Source organism: Narcine bancroftii, chromosome 1, assembly GCF_036971445.1.
Source record: "Narcine bancroftii isolate sNarBan1 chromosome 1, sNarBan1.hap1, whole genome shotgun sequence".
NCBI lineage: Eukaryota > Metazoa > Chordata > Chondrichthyes > Torpediniformes > Narcinidae > Narcine > Narcine bancroftii.
In genome coordinates this window covers 102,654,245-102,674,530 of record NC_091469.1, presented here as the reverse complement: position 1 = coordinate 102,674,530, position 20,286 = coordinate 102,654,245, and the positions used below count along the sequence as shown (strand labels likewise).

The following is a 20,286-nucleotide window of genomic DNA, read 5'->3' as shown; positions in this document are numbered from 1 at the left end:
CACCTGCTTAGAACTCCTTTTTATCACCTCCTCACTCTCTCTGACCAGATGAAAGTCTTTGAGCTGCAACTTCAGTTCCCGAGGAGCTAGAGCTCGAAACACCAGGTGCAGATATCACTGTCTGGGAGACTGGGAGACTTCAAGACCTTGCACATCTGAGATGGAGCACAGAACACCAGCCTCACACACATACTTCCTGTCCACAATTAACACAGGTAGATTTACCCTGTCTAAGCCCATTGAGTCAAAGCCCTACCACTCTGCTATTCTCTCACTCTGCAGCCCACTCTGAACACTGCCAGCTGGATATGGCACTTTTTAAACTTTTCCCACTCTACTGGCTGACATCACTCACTTGCACAGTCTTGCCTCTCTTTTACCCCATTGAAAGATGCCTTCGCTCCAGAAATCTTTAGCTGTTCTTGCTCTGAGTTGCCTATGTTCTCACTATCTAACTGCTCTAATTGATCAAATTACCTTGTTTATAGCTGTCCCCATAGTCGCCTCAGTTTCTCTCTATTGGAGACACCTCCCACTCTGCAGCTGAATGAGGGTTTTCCCAGTTCTGACAAATATTAATGCCATTTCTCTTCCCACAGATGTGACCTGACCTGCTGATTTTCTGTTTTTCTATCATATAGGTGGGTGATTTGGCCATTGTTTATAGGCTTTGAGGAAGTGTGTGGTAGAATCTGGGAGATGATGGGAATGTGAGAAGACATGAGATTAATTCAGGTGGGTGCTTGTTGACCAGGGTAAATTCAGTGGGCTGAAGGGCCTTTTCCAATGTGGATGACTCTGTGTCTTAGTGGCTGCACATGAAGGATCCACTGTGACTACATTGTGTTGTACTTGCTCAACCAGATGACAAAATTAACAATACATAAATACTGTAGATGACAAATGATCCTTGCGGCACCCTGCTTTTAATCGGAAAAATCACAATTGTCGTGGCTAATTTCTCAGCTCCTCTTCTGTGCCAGTTCAGTTCCCCATTGCCCGAAATCCCTTGATACTTTCAATATTTAAAAAAAATGTCTACCTAGCTTGAACTTGCCTCCACTACGCTGGGGGAGGAATAAAAGTGCGAGACCCAAAAGAGCCAGAGAAACTCAGCAGGTTCCGCAGCATCCATCGAAAGTCAGGCGCAGTTAACATTTCGGGCTTGAGCCCTTCGTCAGGAGTTTCTCCAGCATCGTCAGATTTTCTTGTTTAAATCCCGGGGGTGGGGAAAAGGTTCCAGAGATCCTGTGAGAGGGATGGGTGCTGCTCTCCGCTGCTGCCGCCCTGGGATGGTTAGGGAAAGCTCGGGGCCAGAGCTGGGACATGGACTCAGGGCAGACGGGTCAGCAGGGGCGTGGTGGGCCGAAGGGTTTTGTGACTGAGATGGACGAGTATTTAGTCCACGCTGTTTTTATCGAAGCGATGTCATCATGAGGAGTCTAATTTTACAAGGAGGTGACAATTTCTGACCTGTCAGCACTTCCGGCCCAGCGCTCACTCTGATTGGTCGCCCGGGCTTTGTTCTAATAAAGTTGTGCTCGTTAAATAAAGTTTTGTTGAAGCGGTTGCGCAGAAAGGCGGTTGAAGATGGCGGAGAGTGACTGGGACACGGTGACAGTCCTGCGTAAGAAGGGCCCGAGCGCGGCGCAGGCCAAGTCCAAGCAGGTAGCGGGCGGGAGCTGGTTCCCAGCTCCGTGATCTAGGCGCTTGTTCTCTGCTGGCCTCTGCTCACGATTGGTCCTGATGTGGCTGCGAGCGCAGGCCTCACGGGCCCGTTTCCTCAACCCTGCAGCCCCACTCCCGCTTTATAGCCCCCTTCCTTCATCTCGCCTCCCTGCCAGAGCGCACAGGAAAAGAGGCAACCGAGACTTGGGGACTCCTTCTGCTCTCTCTAGGATACAGAGGCTAACTACAACCAAAGCGTAGTCAAAGATTCTTCAACTCATTGCAGTGGGGTGGCTTTGAACCAGTAACTTTCTGGAATCTGGGGAAATTCCCAGCTGTAGGTGTCTTCAAATTCATTTCGTGGTGTCAGTTTCTGAATGATGCTCAACTTTCCACGATCTGATTGTGGTTGTTGGTATAAATATATGGCAATACGTAGATCAAATTTTGTCCCATGTCCCTCATTCTACAAGCTTATGTTGATGTTGTGTGTCTTATTTATGTACTTTATAACTTCATTACGATGGAAACAAAAATATATTTGATTTTTTTAGCATAAAATGATGAAAGGATTGATTGTGTGGATGGCCAGAGGCTTCTTCCCAGGGTTGAAATGGTTAATATGAGGGGGCATAAATTTAAGGTGCTTGGGAGTAAGTACTGGAAGGGTGTAAGAGGTAAGTTTTTCGACAGCGAGTGGTAGGTGTATGGAATGCTCTGCTGGCAACGGTGGTGGAAGCAGGTACAATAGGATCTTTTGAGATTATTAGATAGATAGATACAAGGAACTGAGAACATTTTAAAATTATGAAGTTAGAAAATTCTAGGCTGCTTTAGAGTAGGTTATTAGGTCGACACAACATTGTACTGTGCTGTCAATTCCTATGTTCTACATTTATTGCAGCACCAGGATTACTAGGTATGTGATGTTTCAAATTTTTAGATATTTTTTCTGGTGAATTATGAAAATTTTAAATGTCACATGGCACAAGGGAGCAAGGATTGATGTCAAAATGAACCTAAACAGTTACAGTACAGGCTGGATGGCAGTGTATAGAGAACTTTACCCAAAATAAACATTCCTTGGCATGAAGAGTATAGGATAGACACAAATTAAGACTTCCACAAAAGAGCGCCAGCTTTGTATAGCAGCGCATATCTTTATGATATGTTTTTAGTTGCCTTTTTATTCGGAGATCTGTGTGAGTGAGATCATGAATTGAGGCATTTATAATGGAAACAGGAATAGGATAATGTTCTCCCTTATTCAGTGAGATTATGGGAGGTCCTCTTCCTCTAATTCTCATTGTTACCCACAGAGATTGTGTTGAGCAAGTGTGACACTTCTCCTGACTGGCATTGCAAACCTGTTTCTAGTTTAATGCTCTAAAATGTTTGAAGAGCTGCTGCATCTGAGTGTATGACGAAGTATCTGTAATTATTTGGATGTTGCTGGCACATCTAGCATTTGTTGCCTGTGGTAAACTGGTACAATCCTCGAAGGTGATGAGATGCGAAGGTGCTGCCACGGAGCTATGGGGGAAAGAGCTTCAGGATTTGGACCCGGTGATGCTGAAGGAATGGCAATTTATTTTCAAGTCAAGATGGTGCATGAGCTGGAATTGAGTTAGCAGGTGGTGTATTACCATGCACCTGCCTTGCTCTTCTGGTAACAGGTTGTGGATTTGGTAGTTGGTCTTGTAGTAGCCTAGTGAGTAACTGCAGTGTTATAATTGGATGTTATAAAGTTATAGAGTCATATAGTCTCTTCAGCCTATCATGTCTATGCTGACCATTAAGTCTATCAATACTCTCTCACTTTCCTGCATTAATTCCATATTCCTTGATCTCTCAAGTACTAGTACCCAGATGCTTACACCTCTTCTGGCAGCTCATTCCAGATGCCAACTACTCTGGAAAAATGTACACCTTGGATCTCCATTAAACCTCTTCCCCTCACCTTAAATCTGTTTTAGATTCAGACTTTGGTTATCTACCCTATTTGTGCCTCCGATAATTGTACATGCATACATCATGTTATCTGTCAGCCACTTTTCTCCAGGGATAGAGACCCAGCCTACTTGATCTCTCCTGATAACTCAAGCCCTCTAATCCAGGTAACATCCTTGTGAATCTTCTCTACGTTTTTCCTAGTTTAATCACATCACTTTCCTAGTTCAACTAAAGCTGCACATACCATTCCATTTGCATCCTAACCAAAATTTTCTACCACCCTCTGACTCCCATAACCAAGCCAATACTGTATCCCATTGGTTAGCTCACCCTAAATGCCATTTGTTCTAACCTTCCATACCAATTTCCCATGCAGGACCTTAAAAAAAAACACTTGCTGAACCCATAGTAACAATGCCTACTGACTTGTCCATGTAAATCCTCTAAGTCACCTCTTCAAAAAAAAAATTCTTATCAAATTTGTGAGGAGTGATTTTTTTTTTCCATGCTTACGATAATGTCATGCTGACTATCCCAAGATTCTTGACACAGGTTGGAAATTGAAAGATCAAGATGACATCAATATTGGTATGAGCCATTATTTTTATTTGACCACACAAAGGTTACTGGACGCCAGTGTAACAGGCCATACTGAATATTTCAATGCTGGGCAGGTCACATGTACACCAGGGATATTTATCAAATTTGAAATCTCTAAACATGGCCACTGGACTACAGGGAAGTTGTCTCCAACATGCATTGACATCTCTTGCAGATACCAATGTACGTTCCTTTTTCACCTCCCAAGCTGTGGTTTGACTGTAATTTCACTCCAAAATATTTATTGAGACACAAAATTCTGAGGGGGATTGAGATGCTAGCTGTTGAGAGACTGGCTGAAAATAATAAAATTTAGTGGCTGGATATTTGTGGGGAATTCAAGTTCAAGTACCCTTCTTTGTCACTTTAAAACAGTAGACTTAAAAAAAAAATACACAACATGCTCCAACACCAAAGTGCTACATAAAGAACATATAGGACTACAACACAGCAAGGTATATAATAGTACCATATCCAAGAGGCCACTGCGAGCAACTGTGCCGCCATATTGAAACCACAGTCTCTATCCTCACAGGAATCAAACATCATAAATTAAACTAGTCCTCTTACACTTACAAACTACAATTACACAAACTTTTTAGAATATATAAAAAAAGTGTTACAATATATTAATAGAGACTAGGCAGTGGGCTCAGATTGTAGTTAACTATCGCCCTTGTCCAAAGAGGCTGCTGCGGCCTGCTGCCATCGAAGGCCAGGATTTGAAGGCTGGACCACTAATGTTAAAAAGAGTCCGCCAGCTTGTAGTGAAACCACCACCCAATTCACAGACGCTTCGTAGTCCTTAAGCCTTGGCATTGTCCATCAATAGACCCCACGATCCATGCTGACACATCCCTGAACTGGGGCACAGCCCACTGCTCTGGATGCCTCAGAACACCTCCTCCAACATCATCATCTTGTCCATTGGCAGCAACACCGCCAACTCCAACTCTTCAAGTCACCGCCGACTGCAGGTGATTGCACTGCCAACTCTGATGGTGGAGACCCTGGCAGCCACACCCCTGCCTCTGACACTTGAGGGCTGCGGTCCCACATCACCATACCAGTGGTCTGGTCTCAGACATCAAGTCTGCCCATCTTCTCAGTGACTTTCGGGCGTCTGCTTCTTGTTTGATCTCTTGACTTGCAACACCCATCTCAGTGTTCCAGTGTCCGGCATCATCCCATCAGTGGTTGTCCACAGTGCCTAATTGGTGAGTCGCTGTAACACTAGATCCGGAGAGGCAGCTGTGGACTGCTGTTGCACCACCATCTTGGACTGGAAAGAGTTAGAATCAAAAGATGAGCATAACAAGGGCAGTACAAGAACACTATTGATAGGTTCCTTCAATAGGAGCCTAATGGCTGTGGGAAAGAAACTGGTTATAAGCCTGTTGGTGTGCATTTTTCCTTCCCCCCCCCCCCCCCCCCCACAACACTTTTGAACTTGCAGGAGATGAATACATCTGGGTGGGATGGGTACTTTGGTATGTTTGTCTTTCCTGGGTGTAGCTAGAGCACTATTCAGGGCTATAAACTGAGGGTTTTTGGATAGTAAAGGAATAATGGGCATTGAGGAAAGTGGATTTGGTAGGAAGTTGGCAATGATTTTATGCCTTGTCTTGATTTTTTACTTTACTTTCTTTTTCCCTAGGCAATTACATCTGCCCAACGCAGAGGAGAAGATGTAGAGACAACAAAAAAATGTAAGTACATTTAATAATTGCACCTTGCTATTTCTAGAAATGTGGGGTATTTAATTGCTTGATTAACCCCTGTTCCTCATCTATTATACCTCATTTCTGACAGTATTCTATATTTATGGTCTTTCTTCCTTGTCTCTTAACTTTGATTAACAAAATTAACAAATGACCTTGCATCTTTGGTTGTTTGGAGGAGAGAGTACTCTGCTCGAACCACTCTAAAGGTATAGAGGTGTTTCCTGACTACCTCCAAGCAGTGTCCATGCATTCCAATTCTTTGTATCAAGCCACTTACCTGTACATTATCATTCACTGTATAATGCCCTGCAGTTGAGAGCTGTTCTCTCAGTTTTTGATTATTTTTTTCATATTTTACATAATGAACCCAAGATCTGTATACAGCTTCACTGTATCTAGTTTTTCCATTTTTTTTTAAAGAATGTTCTCTGCTTTATCTTTGTAGGTCTCAAAATAAATGACTACATTTGCCGACACTGAGATCCTTCATCTACAGTTTCCCTTATTGATATAATCTTTTGATATTTGGTTCTCATTAAGTTCTTTCACCATTACTGCTCACATTGACATTTCTGAATCTTGAATGGATTTTTCTGTTATTTGAACCATTTATAAGTAGGATAATTTTTTTTATGGCCACTTGTCAAATGCTGCCAATAGGAATACCTGAGCATCCACAGTGCAGTCTCTGGCCACCCAGCCCATCGAGGCACTAATGTGGCATTTGCAGTTAGAACAATTGCCTTCTGATAATCCCTGCATTTAACATTCGTGTATCCTGATGACTACTTGGTCACTTTCAAGGCTTTTAAAAAAAATTCTAGTGTTGTTCAATTGTAGTTCATCAAGCAGAATGTATCTGTTAATAATCTGAGACACTTGTCAAACTGGAAACTTCCATGGTGTTTGTCATCTTTACCTTCATTCTCAATAGACAATGAGCTATTTGATCTGTACATTTCTGGATTTCCCTCTCGCCTTTATCTCCACAGCCCCCTCTTGTGCACTTTGTTTATGAAAAGGCAAATCTGAATAATCAGTTAAAAGTCAGACCTGTAAATGTTCTACTGCTGGGAAATAAACAACAACCAGCAACTGAGAGAGAATTTAAGTTGCATGAAGCGACGTTATTAAAAATCACGACTGAACTGAGACATGGGAAAGACATTAATACATAAAGAAATAATTTCTGATTTTCCAGCATCTGGGGTTTTTTGCTTTTCATTTCCCATTGGAGGGATGGCCTGCTTTGTGAGGATTTCATTGGAAGATGCAGAAGGAACTTTGTTTCTGATCCTTCCCATATCTGCCCTGGGTATGAATGAGACGACTCAGAGAAAGCTTCAATCTTAATTAGGCTATATCTGTCCTGTGAAGGATTAAGGATTTTTACTAGATGGGCTGGATGGAAATTCACCGTTGAGTACTGAGTAGATGTTGTGACTGACTGAAGGACACCTCTACTTTGTGTTCTCAGGGGCTGCAGGACAAAATAAACAACACACTATAACTAAGAACACTGCAAAACTGGACCGGGAAACAGAGGAGTTGCATCACGAGCGCGTGTCACTCACTGTTGGCAAACTGATCCAACAGGGGCGACAAAATATGGGAATGAATCAAAAGGATTTGGCCACGGTGAGTACATAGGGCTGGCTGGTGACTCTTGTGCATCACAGTAGTGTGCAGGTGAGAAAAGGTGTTGTGGATCTGCTTAATGTTTGTGCTGTGCACGAGTTGTGTGGAATACAAGCTTTCACCTCGTTCGACCCAAAGAGAAACGACGAACACCGGTGTTTACCCAAATCCAAAGAACAAACCCTTTTATTTACAATTAGAGAACTCTTTATAGTATGTACAATGCCCTTGGTCCCAAGAGAACTCTCGCAAGCCATCTCACACACTTGTGGTTGGATTAGTTGATTAATGGCTCAAGTCCCGATAACACCTTTACTCCTGGCGACAGTGGGGTTGCTTTGGTTAGGGCATCCTAGCACCTCCCTTGTGAGCTAGTTACTCATATGCGTCAAGTCTGGGATCCACTTCGAAGAGCTTCATTGGTCTCCAAACTCTTTGAGACACTTATAATGTAGAGGGCTTAGGCTCGTTTCTGTGTGATTGGTGGTTCACTTGTTTCTGAAGTTCAAATATGTCCAACAGGGCATTCAGGATGAGTTGCGCAAATATTGCTTCAGTGAGGTTGCATTCTGTTAGTTTCAACTGGTTGGCATGTATGGCCCAACTTGTTCATGGTAGAGAACATCTCCAATTTTTCTGCCATACATCTGACTTATCTCTGTATTTCTGCACCAACACACATTGACCATCATGAAAAGTGCCTTCTTTAGATTCATGCCAGCGATTGTACAGATGTTCCATATCATAATCTCTCAGTCCAGATTCTGGTCTTTATGGAAATGTGACATCATGCGGTGCTCATATTTTCCTTCCAAAGAGATATTCAGCAGATGAAGTGCCACGTGGAATTCGAGGGGTTGGAGTGATCCTGTAATTAAACAAGAATGTCTGCAGGATCTCCTCCATTGGACCCTCCTCCTTGGCCTTGTTCAGAGTTCGTCTGAATGTGTCCACAAAACGTTCTGCTTGACCATTGAACTGAGGATGATAGGGAGGCAAGCGAATATGCATGATGCTGTATTGCTTTCCACAAAAAAGTTTCCATTATCTGAAACTAATATTACAGGAGAACCAAAGTGATTGAATATGGACTTGAGTTCCATCATTGTAGCCGATGCAGTTGGTCGGGCTACTTTGATGATCGCAGGGTATTTGGAGTATCCGTCCACTATGATTAGGTAGTACTCCCCATTAATTGGTCCTGCATAGTCAATATGAAGTCAATTCCATGGCTCGCTTGGTTGAGGCCAGGAACGTAGATTAGTTTTAAAAGGGAATTTCGCAGCCTAGGCACATAGGATGAATGACCATGTCAGTTGTTCAATCTGGTCATCTATCAGAGGCCAATAAACTTGGCGTCATGCAAGTGCTTTCCCTCAATTCGTTCCAGGATGTCCACTGTGAAATGGTTTGAGGATTGTAGAACTTGGGGAATTGCAATCCTTTCTGCAAACAAAAGACGGTCATTGATGGTTATCAATGATTCTGGTCTTTTGAAGAATGGCTGGATTTCCATTCATGGACAAGCTTTTGGCCCCCTTGAACAATGATAATGCATTACCTCTTGTAGGAGGTCATCTTTGCTCGTTGCTTGTCTGACTCTTTCTGCTGTGACCGGCAGTGAGTTGATAACATCTTTGAATTCCAGGTTGACCTCTGCCTCTGCAGAGAGTTCCACAACAAGAATATCTTCTGACTCTGTTTCCTGCTCGCTAATAAGTGTGACAATACATCAGCTTGTCCGAGACTTGTGTTCGGCAGGTATTTAATTTTGAAGTCCTAACCAAGTAGCATGGTTGCCCACCTTTGCAGACGTTTGCTGCGTAAATGAGAATTCCTTTCTTTGAGCAGAAAAGTAAATTGCTGTCCATAGGCAAATTTCTTCACTGCAAAAATAATTGCTAGAGCTTCCTTTTCAATTTGTCCATAGTTACACTCTGCTGTTGTTAGAGAGTGTGCTGTGTGCTATGGCCTTTTGAATACCATCTGGGGAAAATGTGAGAAATGACTGCCCTGTGATGCATCCAAAGCTATGACAATCTCCAAGTTTGGATCGTAGGGCATCAAAAGAAGGTTCGAGTTTAGCATTGACTTAGCTCAATTGAACGACTCTTAATATTTTAATGTCCATTTCCACTTGCTACCCACGGTAAGGAGCTTGTTAAATGGATCACGGAGTTTGTGCATCTCTGGCAGAAATGAACTGTAATGTCTGATAAAACTAAGGAATGAAAGTAGCGTGGTCACATCTGTGGGTGCAGGCAAGTGTTTGATAGCGTCAGCATTTTGTGGATCTGCCCATCATCCACATTTGCCAATGAAGAAACAAAATGCATTTTTCGGGATGCACTTAAAAAATGTAGTCTTTGATGCGGGACAAAACACAATCAAGACAATCAAACAATTCTTGAGCATGTGCTTGCTCCCATTACCAGGATGTCATCTAGGTACACTACAATTCCCGGAACATCATTCAGCATCGTGTCTGTGATCTGTTGAAAGATAGCTGGAGCAGTCTTAACTCCAAATGGGAGACAGGTGAATCTGAACAGTCCACAGTGTGTGTTGATGGTTAGCAATTCTCTGGATTCACCTGTAAATAAGCCTCTGCTAAGTTGATCTTCACAAAGCATTTGCCACCACTCAGCTTAGTGAAGAGGTCATCAGGCAATGGCAGTGGGTATTGATGGGTGTCCAATGCTGCTTTCAGACCAGCAAAGAAATCATCACAGACATGGAGCCATTCGACACCTCCCTCCCCCCCCGCACCCCCAACCACCACAATAGGTGCAGCCCATGATGGGTAGTCGACCTGTTCAATTAATCCTTCATGTTTTAGCCATTCCTATTCTTGCTCCACTTTTTGCAGAGTGCAGTTGTGGCTTGAAAGTCGGTTTCACGTTTTAGTGCTCCGTCCAAGGTCTTCGGAAAATACCATTGCGTGGCATTGCTTTAGCTGTACCAGCAACTTTTGCAGGGTATTTGCTGCTTGTGGGGTATGTGCCACTTGTAACTTGTGGCAAATATTGTTGAGTAGTTGGTCCAGAAGGTTTCACCTTTTGATCCAGTGGAGACCCATGAGATCAAGGTTAGGAGGTTTTATCAGATAACATATTCCATTTTCTCCTGTGCTGTTTAAGCTGACGGAAGAGTCAACTGAACCTAACAACTCCAGAATCCCTCTTCCACACCCCCCCCCACCACCCACCCCAGAAGTGTTCCATACCGTTTTTTCAGTTGAATTTGCCTCTAGGTGATCAATCAGTTTCCACATTTTCTTTGATAATATTATTTTAATTTCATACCCTGTATCAATTTGAAGCCTCACTGGGATGCCATTAATTTGCACTTTCACACATTCCCTACATTTGGCATTAGCCACCTTGAAAGTAGCTGTGGTATGTTTCATTTTTGAGGGTGAAGTGAACTTATCAGGTGTTTTCCATCTTCCAGCTCTACAGCATTTTGCTTTATTTCCCCAGGTGCTTGCATTTACTGCAGCATTAATGTCTGTATGGGCAGTCACAAGCGTAGTGCCTCTCATTGCAGTTCCAACAGGCGCTGGGTGGTTTTGTTGGGTGGATCACACTTTTGTCTAGTGAGGTCTGCTGATTTGACTGTCTGGACACAACTGCTTGACGATTGGTATGCTTCCACATTTTGCTGTCATGCTTCAGATTAATTAAGTTTTGGCATTCGGCTGTTAATCTTTGAAGAGTCATATCTGACTCTATCTTCACTAGGAAATGCATTTTGAGGTTGGCATCTTGGTGCGACTGCATTCCCGCTACAAAGACTAAACACTTAAACTGGTCTTCATTCAGTGTAGGGAGTTTAAAACACTTGCACTGTCAATTCATCATACCCGCATATGTTACAAAATCTTCGGTATGTATCTTTAGTCATTTTGAGGCACTGATACCAAATGTTGAACAGTGATGTCTGTTCACCAAATATCTCTGCCAACATGTCAAGTGTTTCCCTGCAGCTGAGCTCACGGGGAAATTTTGGCAGAATGAAGTTTGTATAGCAGTTGTATTCTCGCAACAACAGCCTAATTTTCCACGCATCATTGAACTTGGCAAAGTTGACTGCAAGCAAGTCTTCATGCTTTTTAAATCAAGTTTCAAACATGCTTGACTCTGGGTCAAATGAGAACTCAGTGATAGAGCTTATTAAACCATCCGCCGAATTTGAATCGACTTCAGATTTCTACAACGGCTGAAGTCCCAACGGACATTTTTTCTTCCAGCTGGTCAATTGGCCTTGCCTGTTTTTCAAAGTTTTCCTGCTGCTGCTTGAGGACAGCCTGCAACTGTTCCATTGTGACTGAAGCTGTCTCCTCATTGCCAAAATGTTGTAAATGTGCCAAATGTTTGTGCTGTGCACGCGTTGTGTGGAATACAAGCTTCATCTTATTAGACCCAGAGAGAAATAACAGATGCCAGTGTTAAATCCAAAGTACGAACCCTTTTGTTAACAATTAGAGAACTATTTGTAGTATTTACAATGTCCTTGATCCCAAGGGAACTCTTGCGAGCCCTCTCATACACCATATAACCATTAACAGCACAGAAATAGGCCAGTTTGGTCCTTCTAGTCCATGCTGAACAATTTCTCCCACCTAGTCCCACTGGCCTGCATTCGTCCCATAACCTTCCATACCTCTCCTATCCAACTTTTCCTTAAATATTAACATCGATCTCACTTCTGCCACCTCTCCCGGAAGTTCATTCCACACCCCCACGACCCTCTATGTGAAGAAATTCCCTCTCATGATCCCCCTAAACTTTTCCCATTTTACACTCTTTTGTTACATCTTACACGCCCTTTTGTTTGAATTTTCCCCACTCTCAATGGAAAAAGTTTATCCACGTTGACTCTATCTGTCCCCCTTATAATTTTGAATACCTCTATTAAATTATCCCTCAATTGTCTACGCACCAGGGAATAAAGTTCCAACTTGCTCAACTTTTCCCCGTAACTCAAATCCTGAAACCCTGGCAACATTCTTGTAAACCTCCTCTGCACTCTCTCTATTCTGTTTATATCCTTCCTATAATTCGGCGACCAAAACTGCACACAGTATTCCATATTTGGCCTCACCAATGCCTTATACAATTTCTACATAACATCCCAACTCTTGTATTCAATACCCTGATTTATGAAAGCCAACAAACCAAATGCCTTCTTCACCACCCTATCTACATGTGATTCAACTTTCAGAGAATTATGTACCATGACTCCTACAACAACTGCAAAGGTTCCACTGCACTCCTCAGTTGTCTACCACTTCACGTCTATGTCCTGGTTTGATTAGCCCTACCAAAATGTAGCACATCACATCTATCAGTATTAAACTCCATCTGCCATCTTCTAGCCCACTCTTTTAACTGTCCTATATCCTCCTGTAAGCTTTGATAATCTTCTTCACTGTTCACAACACAGCCAACCTTTGTATCATCTGCAAATTTACTAATCCAATTTGCCACCCTATCATCTAGATCAGGGGTGTCAAACTCAAATTCACAGAGGGCCAAAATTAAAAACTTGGACTAACTAAATATTTATTGAAAATTTTCAACAACATCTGCATGTTTTCTCTTCTTTCAACATATGTAATGTTAAACTTTTTCTTATTAAAATAAATGTTTAATAATAGTTTTGGTTAAATTCTTTCCAGAAGAAGCATTAACAAATGAGAAATAAAATATAAAATAAATTTACTGTAAAACCAGACTTCTTTTCATCTCCTCCACCTTCTGGAGCTTTTACTTCTCGTTCAGATCCTTGTACTTGTCCTGGTGTTTCGTTTCATAGTGTTGTCGTATGTTATATTCTTTAACTACAGACACGTTGGCTCCACACACAAGACAAACAGGTTTGTCTTTTAAAATGATGAACATATAGTCTGCCTCCCACCTGTCTTGAAAGGTCCTGTTTTCTGACTTTCGTTTGGCCATTTTTCGTAAGGGGTTTATTACGTGTGAGTTTGGCGACAGGTCGCAGATGCTAATGAAAGTAAAGAGAGAAGGTGGGGGCGATTAGCGGGCTGACGGGCTGGCGTCAACGCATTTGCAAAGCATTCTGGGATTTGTAGTATTAGCTGTACATGCGCTATACTGGCGCGGCGGCTAGTGGGCCAGCTCTAATACATATTTGATATGATCTTGCGGGCCAAATATAATTATATCACGGGCCAAATTTGGCCCGCGGGCTTGAGTTTGACATGTGTGATCTAGATCATTAATATACATAACAAACAGGAGTGGACCCAGTAACAATCCCTGAGGCACTCCACTAGTCACCAGCCTCCAATTCGACAAACAATTTTCCACCACTACTCTCTGGCATCTCCCATCCAACCATTTGTTAAAAGCCTTACTAAAGTCCTCAAATAGACAACATCCACAGCCTTCCGCTCATCAACCTTTTTAGTGACCATATAACCATATAACCATTTATGGAGCGGAAACAGGCCATGTTGGCCTTTCAAGTCCGCACCGGTTCACTGATTTTGTGCGCCGTCTTCAGGCATTGGTCCCGGTAGATCTTCATTCAATAACGATGGGTGAATTCAATGCAGGTGGAATCATTCGTAGATAATCTTGCATGGAAGACCTGGTCCTGGGAGCATATGTAATAGCAGTGTAGTTGAGAGAGCTGCAGGAGTTGATGGGCTTGTAGAAGATATCCCTCCTCAAAAAACTCAAAGATTTGTTAAACGTGATCTGCCCCGTACAAAACCATGCTGACTATCCGAATCAATCTCTGTCCTTCCAAATAATTGGATATACCATCTTTAAGGACACTTTCCATTAATCTGCCCACCACAGATGTCAGACTTTTTTGAACAGCGGAACAACATGAGTCACTCTCCAGTTCTCCGGCATCTCCCCTGTGGCCAATGACATTTTGAATATTTCTGTCAATACTCCCATTATTTGTACACTAACCTTCCTCAGGGTCCTAGGAAATATTTTGTCGGGACCCGGAGATGATCCACCTTGATCTTTTTTAATATATCCAATACTACTTACTCATTAATCCTTATATTATTCATGATCTCCCTACTATATTTCTTCATCTGGCTCAATATTCTTTTCCTTAGTGAACAGTGAAGAATAAAAACATTTATAATTTCTCCTATCTTCTCTGACTTCTCACGGAGCCTACCCACTTTGATCTTCAAGGGGCCTAATTTTATCCCTCACTATTCTTTTACTTTTAATGTACCTATAGAAACCCTTTGGATTTATTTTTACTTTGCCTACCAAAGCAGCTTCATATCCCTTTTTAGCCTTTCTAATTTCTTTGTTGTTTTTTTTTTAACACTCCTTGTATTCCTCAAACAATTCTCCTGCTGTTTAAACCTATTGTACACATCCCTCTTTCTCACAACCAAGTCCCAATATCTTTTGAAAATCAAGGCTCCCTATAGTTTCAAGCCTTTCCCTTAATCCTCACGGGGCTATACTGACTTTGTGCTCTCAAAATTTTTCCTTTGAATATCCTCCATTTATCTGCTACATCCTTCCCTGAAAATATCATATCCCAAACCACACTCTCCAAATCTTTTCTTATTCGCTTGAAATTTGCTTTCTTCCAATCAAGAATATCAACCTTTGACCCATCTCTATTCTTTTCCATTACTAGCCTAAAACTAATAGTATTGTGATCACTAGACCCAAAGTGTTCCCCGCCACAAACCTCAGGCACCTGACCTATCTCGTTCCCTAATAGGAGATCCCATACTGTCCCCTCTTGAGTCAGTTCTTCTACGTACTGATTACGAAAACTTTCCTGAATACACTTGACAAACTCTACCCCATCCAGCCCTCTTACTGTATGGGCATCCCGGTTAATGTGCAGAAAGTTGAAATCTCCCATAACTACCACTTTGTGTTTATTATGCAATCTCCTTATAAATTTGTTTCTCCGATTCCCTTAGCCCATTTGGTGGACTATAATACACTCCCATTAATGTTTTCATGCCTCTGCCATTCCTCAGTTCTACCCAAATAACCTCGCTGGACGATCCCTCCAAACCATCGTGCTACAGCACTGCTGTAATGTTCTCTCTAATAAGTAATGCAACTCCTCCACCTTTTAATCCCCCAATGTTCTATCATGCCTAAAGCAACAGAATCCTGGAATATTTAACTGCCAAACACACCCTTCCTGCAACAAAAGTTTCACTGATGTCCACAATATCGTATTTCCATGTGTCTATCCATGCCTTAAGCTCATCCTCCTTATTTACAATGCTCCTTACATTAAAATATGTGCACTTAAGAGAATGTTCTCCACATGTGACTTGATTAGTTGATTGATGGTTCAAGTCCTGAGAACAGGTAACACCCACTCCTGGCGACTGTGGTGTCGCTCTGTTTAGGGTGTTCTAGCAAAAGGGCTCACTTTATGGGATATTTTCACAGCCATTACCCTTGTCTCAGCTTGCTTTAAAAATCCTAAGCTGCAGGAAGTAAATTTCTTTCAGTCTAATTCATGCTTCTTGTTGCCTCTTCAGAGAATTAGCGAGAAGCCTCAAGTCATTGCTGACTACGAGTGTGGAAAAGCTATTCCTAACAACCAGGTTCTTGGCAAGGTTGAAAGAGTGATTGGTGAGTGCATAAATTTTATTCAGGGTGGCGAGGAACACCTAGACCTCTGTTTCCAGCCCTCCTTCATCCGACCTCGTTGCTGGCAGGAGTTCAGTTGGATCATCATGAGCTTCCCTTTGTACCTTTGTCATACTTTGTTTTGTTAGCACTGGGTGTACAGCAGTGCAGCAAGTCGTGCTGCTGCCACAGAGCTCGAGGTTTGATCCTAACCTGGGCTGATATAATTTGGGGATCCCAAAGGTATGATGGTAGGTTGATTGGCCACAGTCAAAGATTCCTACTTGTGTTGGAGAATCAAGGCTGGGAGGACTAAGGGACTTGAGAGAGAACTGCTTCTGGATACATGTGGGGGAAGGGAATTGATGGAGATGCCTGACAGGCAGCAAAGGCACTGGGCTAAATGGCTGTTGTCATAATAAATAATGTGTCAAAAAAAAAAACACCATCACGTAAAATTGTGTAGCGTTGACCTCAGCTTCTGATTTCAAGGTGATAGTCTATCTGACCCAGCAAAGCTTTCATCAGTGATGTGGGAATGTGCAAGGATTGGGATGGTTTCCACTACGGCACCTGGCAGCCCATTCTGGCACTCACTACTCTGTGTAAACAACTTGCCCAGCAAATCTCCTTTCAACACCTCCCCTCATCTCATCTTAAACACCCCTCTCGTATTTAACATTTTTACCCAGGAAAAAAGATTCTGATTAGGCCTTTTGGCCCTTCTAGTCTGTGCTGATTTATTATTCTGCCATGATTGTCTACTCTATCTATACCTCTCATAATTTTAGGTCTCCCTTTAGCCTCTGATATTCTAGAGAAAACACTTCCAAATTTGTCCAACCTCTTGTTCAGGGGTGGCCAACCTTTTTAATTTAGATGTACAACACAGCAACAGGCCATTTTGGTCCACAATTCCATGGTGCCCAATTAACCTACACCCTCGGTACATACTCGTGGGCTGAAATGGGCTGTTACTGTGCTGTATGTCAAAATTAAAAGGTTGGCCACTCCTGCTACCTCATAATCCTGACAGCATTCTGGTAAACCTCTTCTACACCCTTTCCAAAGTTTCCACATCCTTTTAATAACCAGAATTGCACACAGTACTCCTACTCTAAATGTAATCTCAACATATTTTTATATAGCTGCAACATGCCTTCCCTACTCTTGTTCCCATTGCCTTTCCCTTTGAAGGCAAACATCCCATGTGTCTCCTTTACTGCCCTATCTACTGGTGTGGCCACTTGCATGGACCTGGATTCCCAAATACCTCTGCACATCAGCACTTTTAAAAGATCTGCACAACGAGTTTCATGACAAAAAATTCTGCTTCTGAAGCATATCTAAAAGGATGGACAGGATGAACACAGTGAGATTGATGTGTTGAAGTGTGCTTATTTTAATGCAAGGGAAATTGGTAATTTGTAGCTCCACATCAGCCTGAACAAAGCAGCCCACTTGATCACTATTCTGACCACTGACCTAAGTGTTCTCTCTGTCACCTGCCTGTGCTCTACATCAACTGCAAGATGTTTTAACTCTGCTCCCCAACATGCACTCTGTAGCAGCCCGAGGACAAGGGCTTTCTACCACTTGCAAGCTCTCTTCCAGTTCCTACATCCTCTGGACTTGGAAATGTACTATTTTGTGTTCTTCCTGACTGGGTCAAAATCCCTTGTGTCCACAACCAAACAAGATTTTGTCTCACAGTGCAGTGATTCAAGGAGGGATTCTGCTGATGGTGAATGGCAGCCCTTTTGTAGTCTCATTCCTAACCATCTTCCAACTCTGAGTTTAGCCAGTAAGTTTGATTGTCCTGTGCAGACTTACCTGGCATTAACTGAACTATCTTTTTCTTTTTAAAGGCCTCAAGTTGCGTGGGAAGGATATTGGACAACCGCTGGAGAAGGGACCGAAGAAAAAATGAGAACAAAGCCTCGAAATCAGTTCTTCTGAACTGGTCTCCCCTGGCTTTTTTAGAAGTCAGAATGACATTATTGCCAAGCTGAATTCGGGAGGGATTATGGGCTGCCACAGCTGAGTAACCGATCCATCTGCTGGCATTGCACTTCACCCAAAGAAAAGCTTACTCTCTGATGCTCTGTCTGATTCCCAGGCATAGTTTTGAATGTGATTAATCTCTAACCAGGAACAGAAGTGTGAAAACTTTATTTGTGTTAAATCTCGATTTCCCAAACTCTTCCACCTCCAGGGAGGTGCATATGATCTCCTCTTACTTTCCCTGCAGGTTTCTGTAGAAATAAAGTTTAAGCCTTTGGACTTTGTGTCTGATGGTTTTGTGTGCGTTGCATTAAGGATTGGTACATTAGAGACCCGAGAAGAACTCTGTAACTTCAGTCCTTGTCTCAACTATCAGAACCAGCCTGCTGTTCCAACCTCCTGAGCCCCTTGGATGCCAGCACTGGAGCAGTGTGCAGCCTTTGTGCTCATATGAACTTGTCCCCATCTTTTTAGGTCTTTACCTCTGCCTTCGGATCTCTTTCAAGTTGCTCTAAATTTGTCCTCCACTAACACCCTTTCGCTATAAAAAGAAAAACCACATGCAATGATTGATTGATACAAGACCCTTGGATGATGGCAATCCAAATGAGTGAGTAAATTTCCTGACTAAAAGTGACTAAAAGTGACTAAAAGTTTCTCAGGTTACCAGTACCTACTCTAGAGAACTCTCTGTATTGGATCATCTACTGCATGGGCTCTGGAGAGTGTTGAAGCAAACAGTTTCCTTGACAAATCTTGTAGGTGCCTCGATTTGAACGATGCTTTAGAAATATGAATAAGGTGAAGAATTTACAAAGTTATTTAAAATGTGGTCACCACTGTATTCACAATCCATCTGCTTGACTTCAACATTGGTTTACTTTGAGTTTATATGTGGTCTTGCTGCAAAAGTGGTGATTGGGTCCAACCCCCTTCACCCTCCCAAACATGTGACTGGTGTTCTAACGCCTCAAGACATCAGTCACTTTTAAGTCATCTTTTCTTGTCCTTGCTGAACCAAAACCTCATCTGCTCTCCCTGCCTGTCCTGTTATTTACCAGATACAATAACAATCAGTTGCATCACAGGTAGCACGAGATACAATTCTTATCCAATGATTTATTTCAGCTTTAGTTTTCCTTTTCATTTTGTCTTTGTTTTAGTTCTCCCACTGACTGCTGGCTGAGGTCACCATCATTCAGCTTCAGAGTCAGGATGTCTGTTCAAGCAAGTCACCAAACATAGCAGTATAACTTAGAAACTCAATCAGCCCATCAATTCCAATTTCTTTCCTTAGGAATGAGCATTTAAGCATGACATGAAAGATTTAACACAAAAAAAATTGGCTGTATAACCGGGCATGAAAAATTATTTCCAGGGGCAAAAGATTTTACATAAGGTTGCAACCCCCTTTGAATAGCAAGGATAATTTCATGTCCTCCTGAGCATTTGTGATTCTGCACCCCCCCCCCCCCCCAACCCTATTCCCACGGATTAATGTGTAGTCCATGGGGGAAGACAGGTTCTGTTACTTGCTGAGAGCACGCCAGATTTGTGGAGTCACCCGTCCAATCTACTTGGATAGGCATTAAATCACGAGAGGAGCGTGATCTCAAAAGTTCCATCATTTGTGTTTGGGCCATAATTATACACCTTCCTAATATTGTCTTATTGGGAGGGTGGATAGTTTATGTGTGAATGACTAACCTTCAGAAGATGATTTTCTTTTAAATATACTATTAATTGCGTTAAATATTTGTGGCTAATCCACTCAGGTGCATTTCTCTCCCTCCACCATGAGATTGGTTTGCTTTGTCACTGCATTCCGATGCATCATTCTGGGGTTTCCTGAACCAACATTTCAGTCCTCCTTGATGGATCAAATATGGGATAAGCAACTTGTGAAGCAGAGTATCACTCTGGGCTTTCAGATGATCCTTACTTTATGATGTACTATAAGTCTTGTTTATTTTATTTCCTTAGGTTATTATTCATTGTTATTCTAAGCCATTCCAGTTGTGTTAAAGTCATTACCTTTAACCAAGATCCTCCTATTTTTAGGTCTTCGGTCACAAGCA

At 42.3% G+C, this 20,286-nt stretch overlaps 1 protein-coding gene across 1 annotated transcript; it reads left to right on the top strand.

Annotated features, from left to right (window-relative positions):
• Positions 1-1,553: 1,553 nt before the first annotated feature.
• edf1 (endothelial differentiation-related factor 1) lies at positions 1,554-18,492 on the top strand. The gene is made up of 5 exons (XM_069934859.1): positions 1,554-1,668; positions 5,879-5,930; positions 7,423-7,583; positions 16,114-16,207; positions 18,073-18,492. Exons 1-5 carry the CDS (start codon positions 1,591-1,593, stop codon positions 18,132-18,134), a joined length of 447 nt encoding a protein of 148 aa, XP_069790960.1. The 5' UTR covers positions 1,554-1,590; the 3' UTR covers positions 18,135-18,492.
• Positions 18,493-20,286: the final 1,794 nt, after the last annotated feature.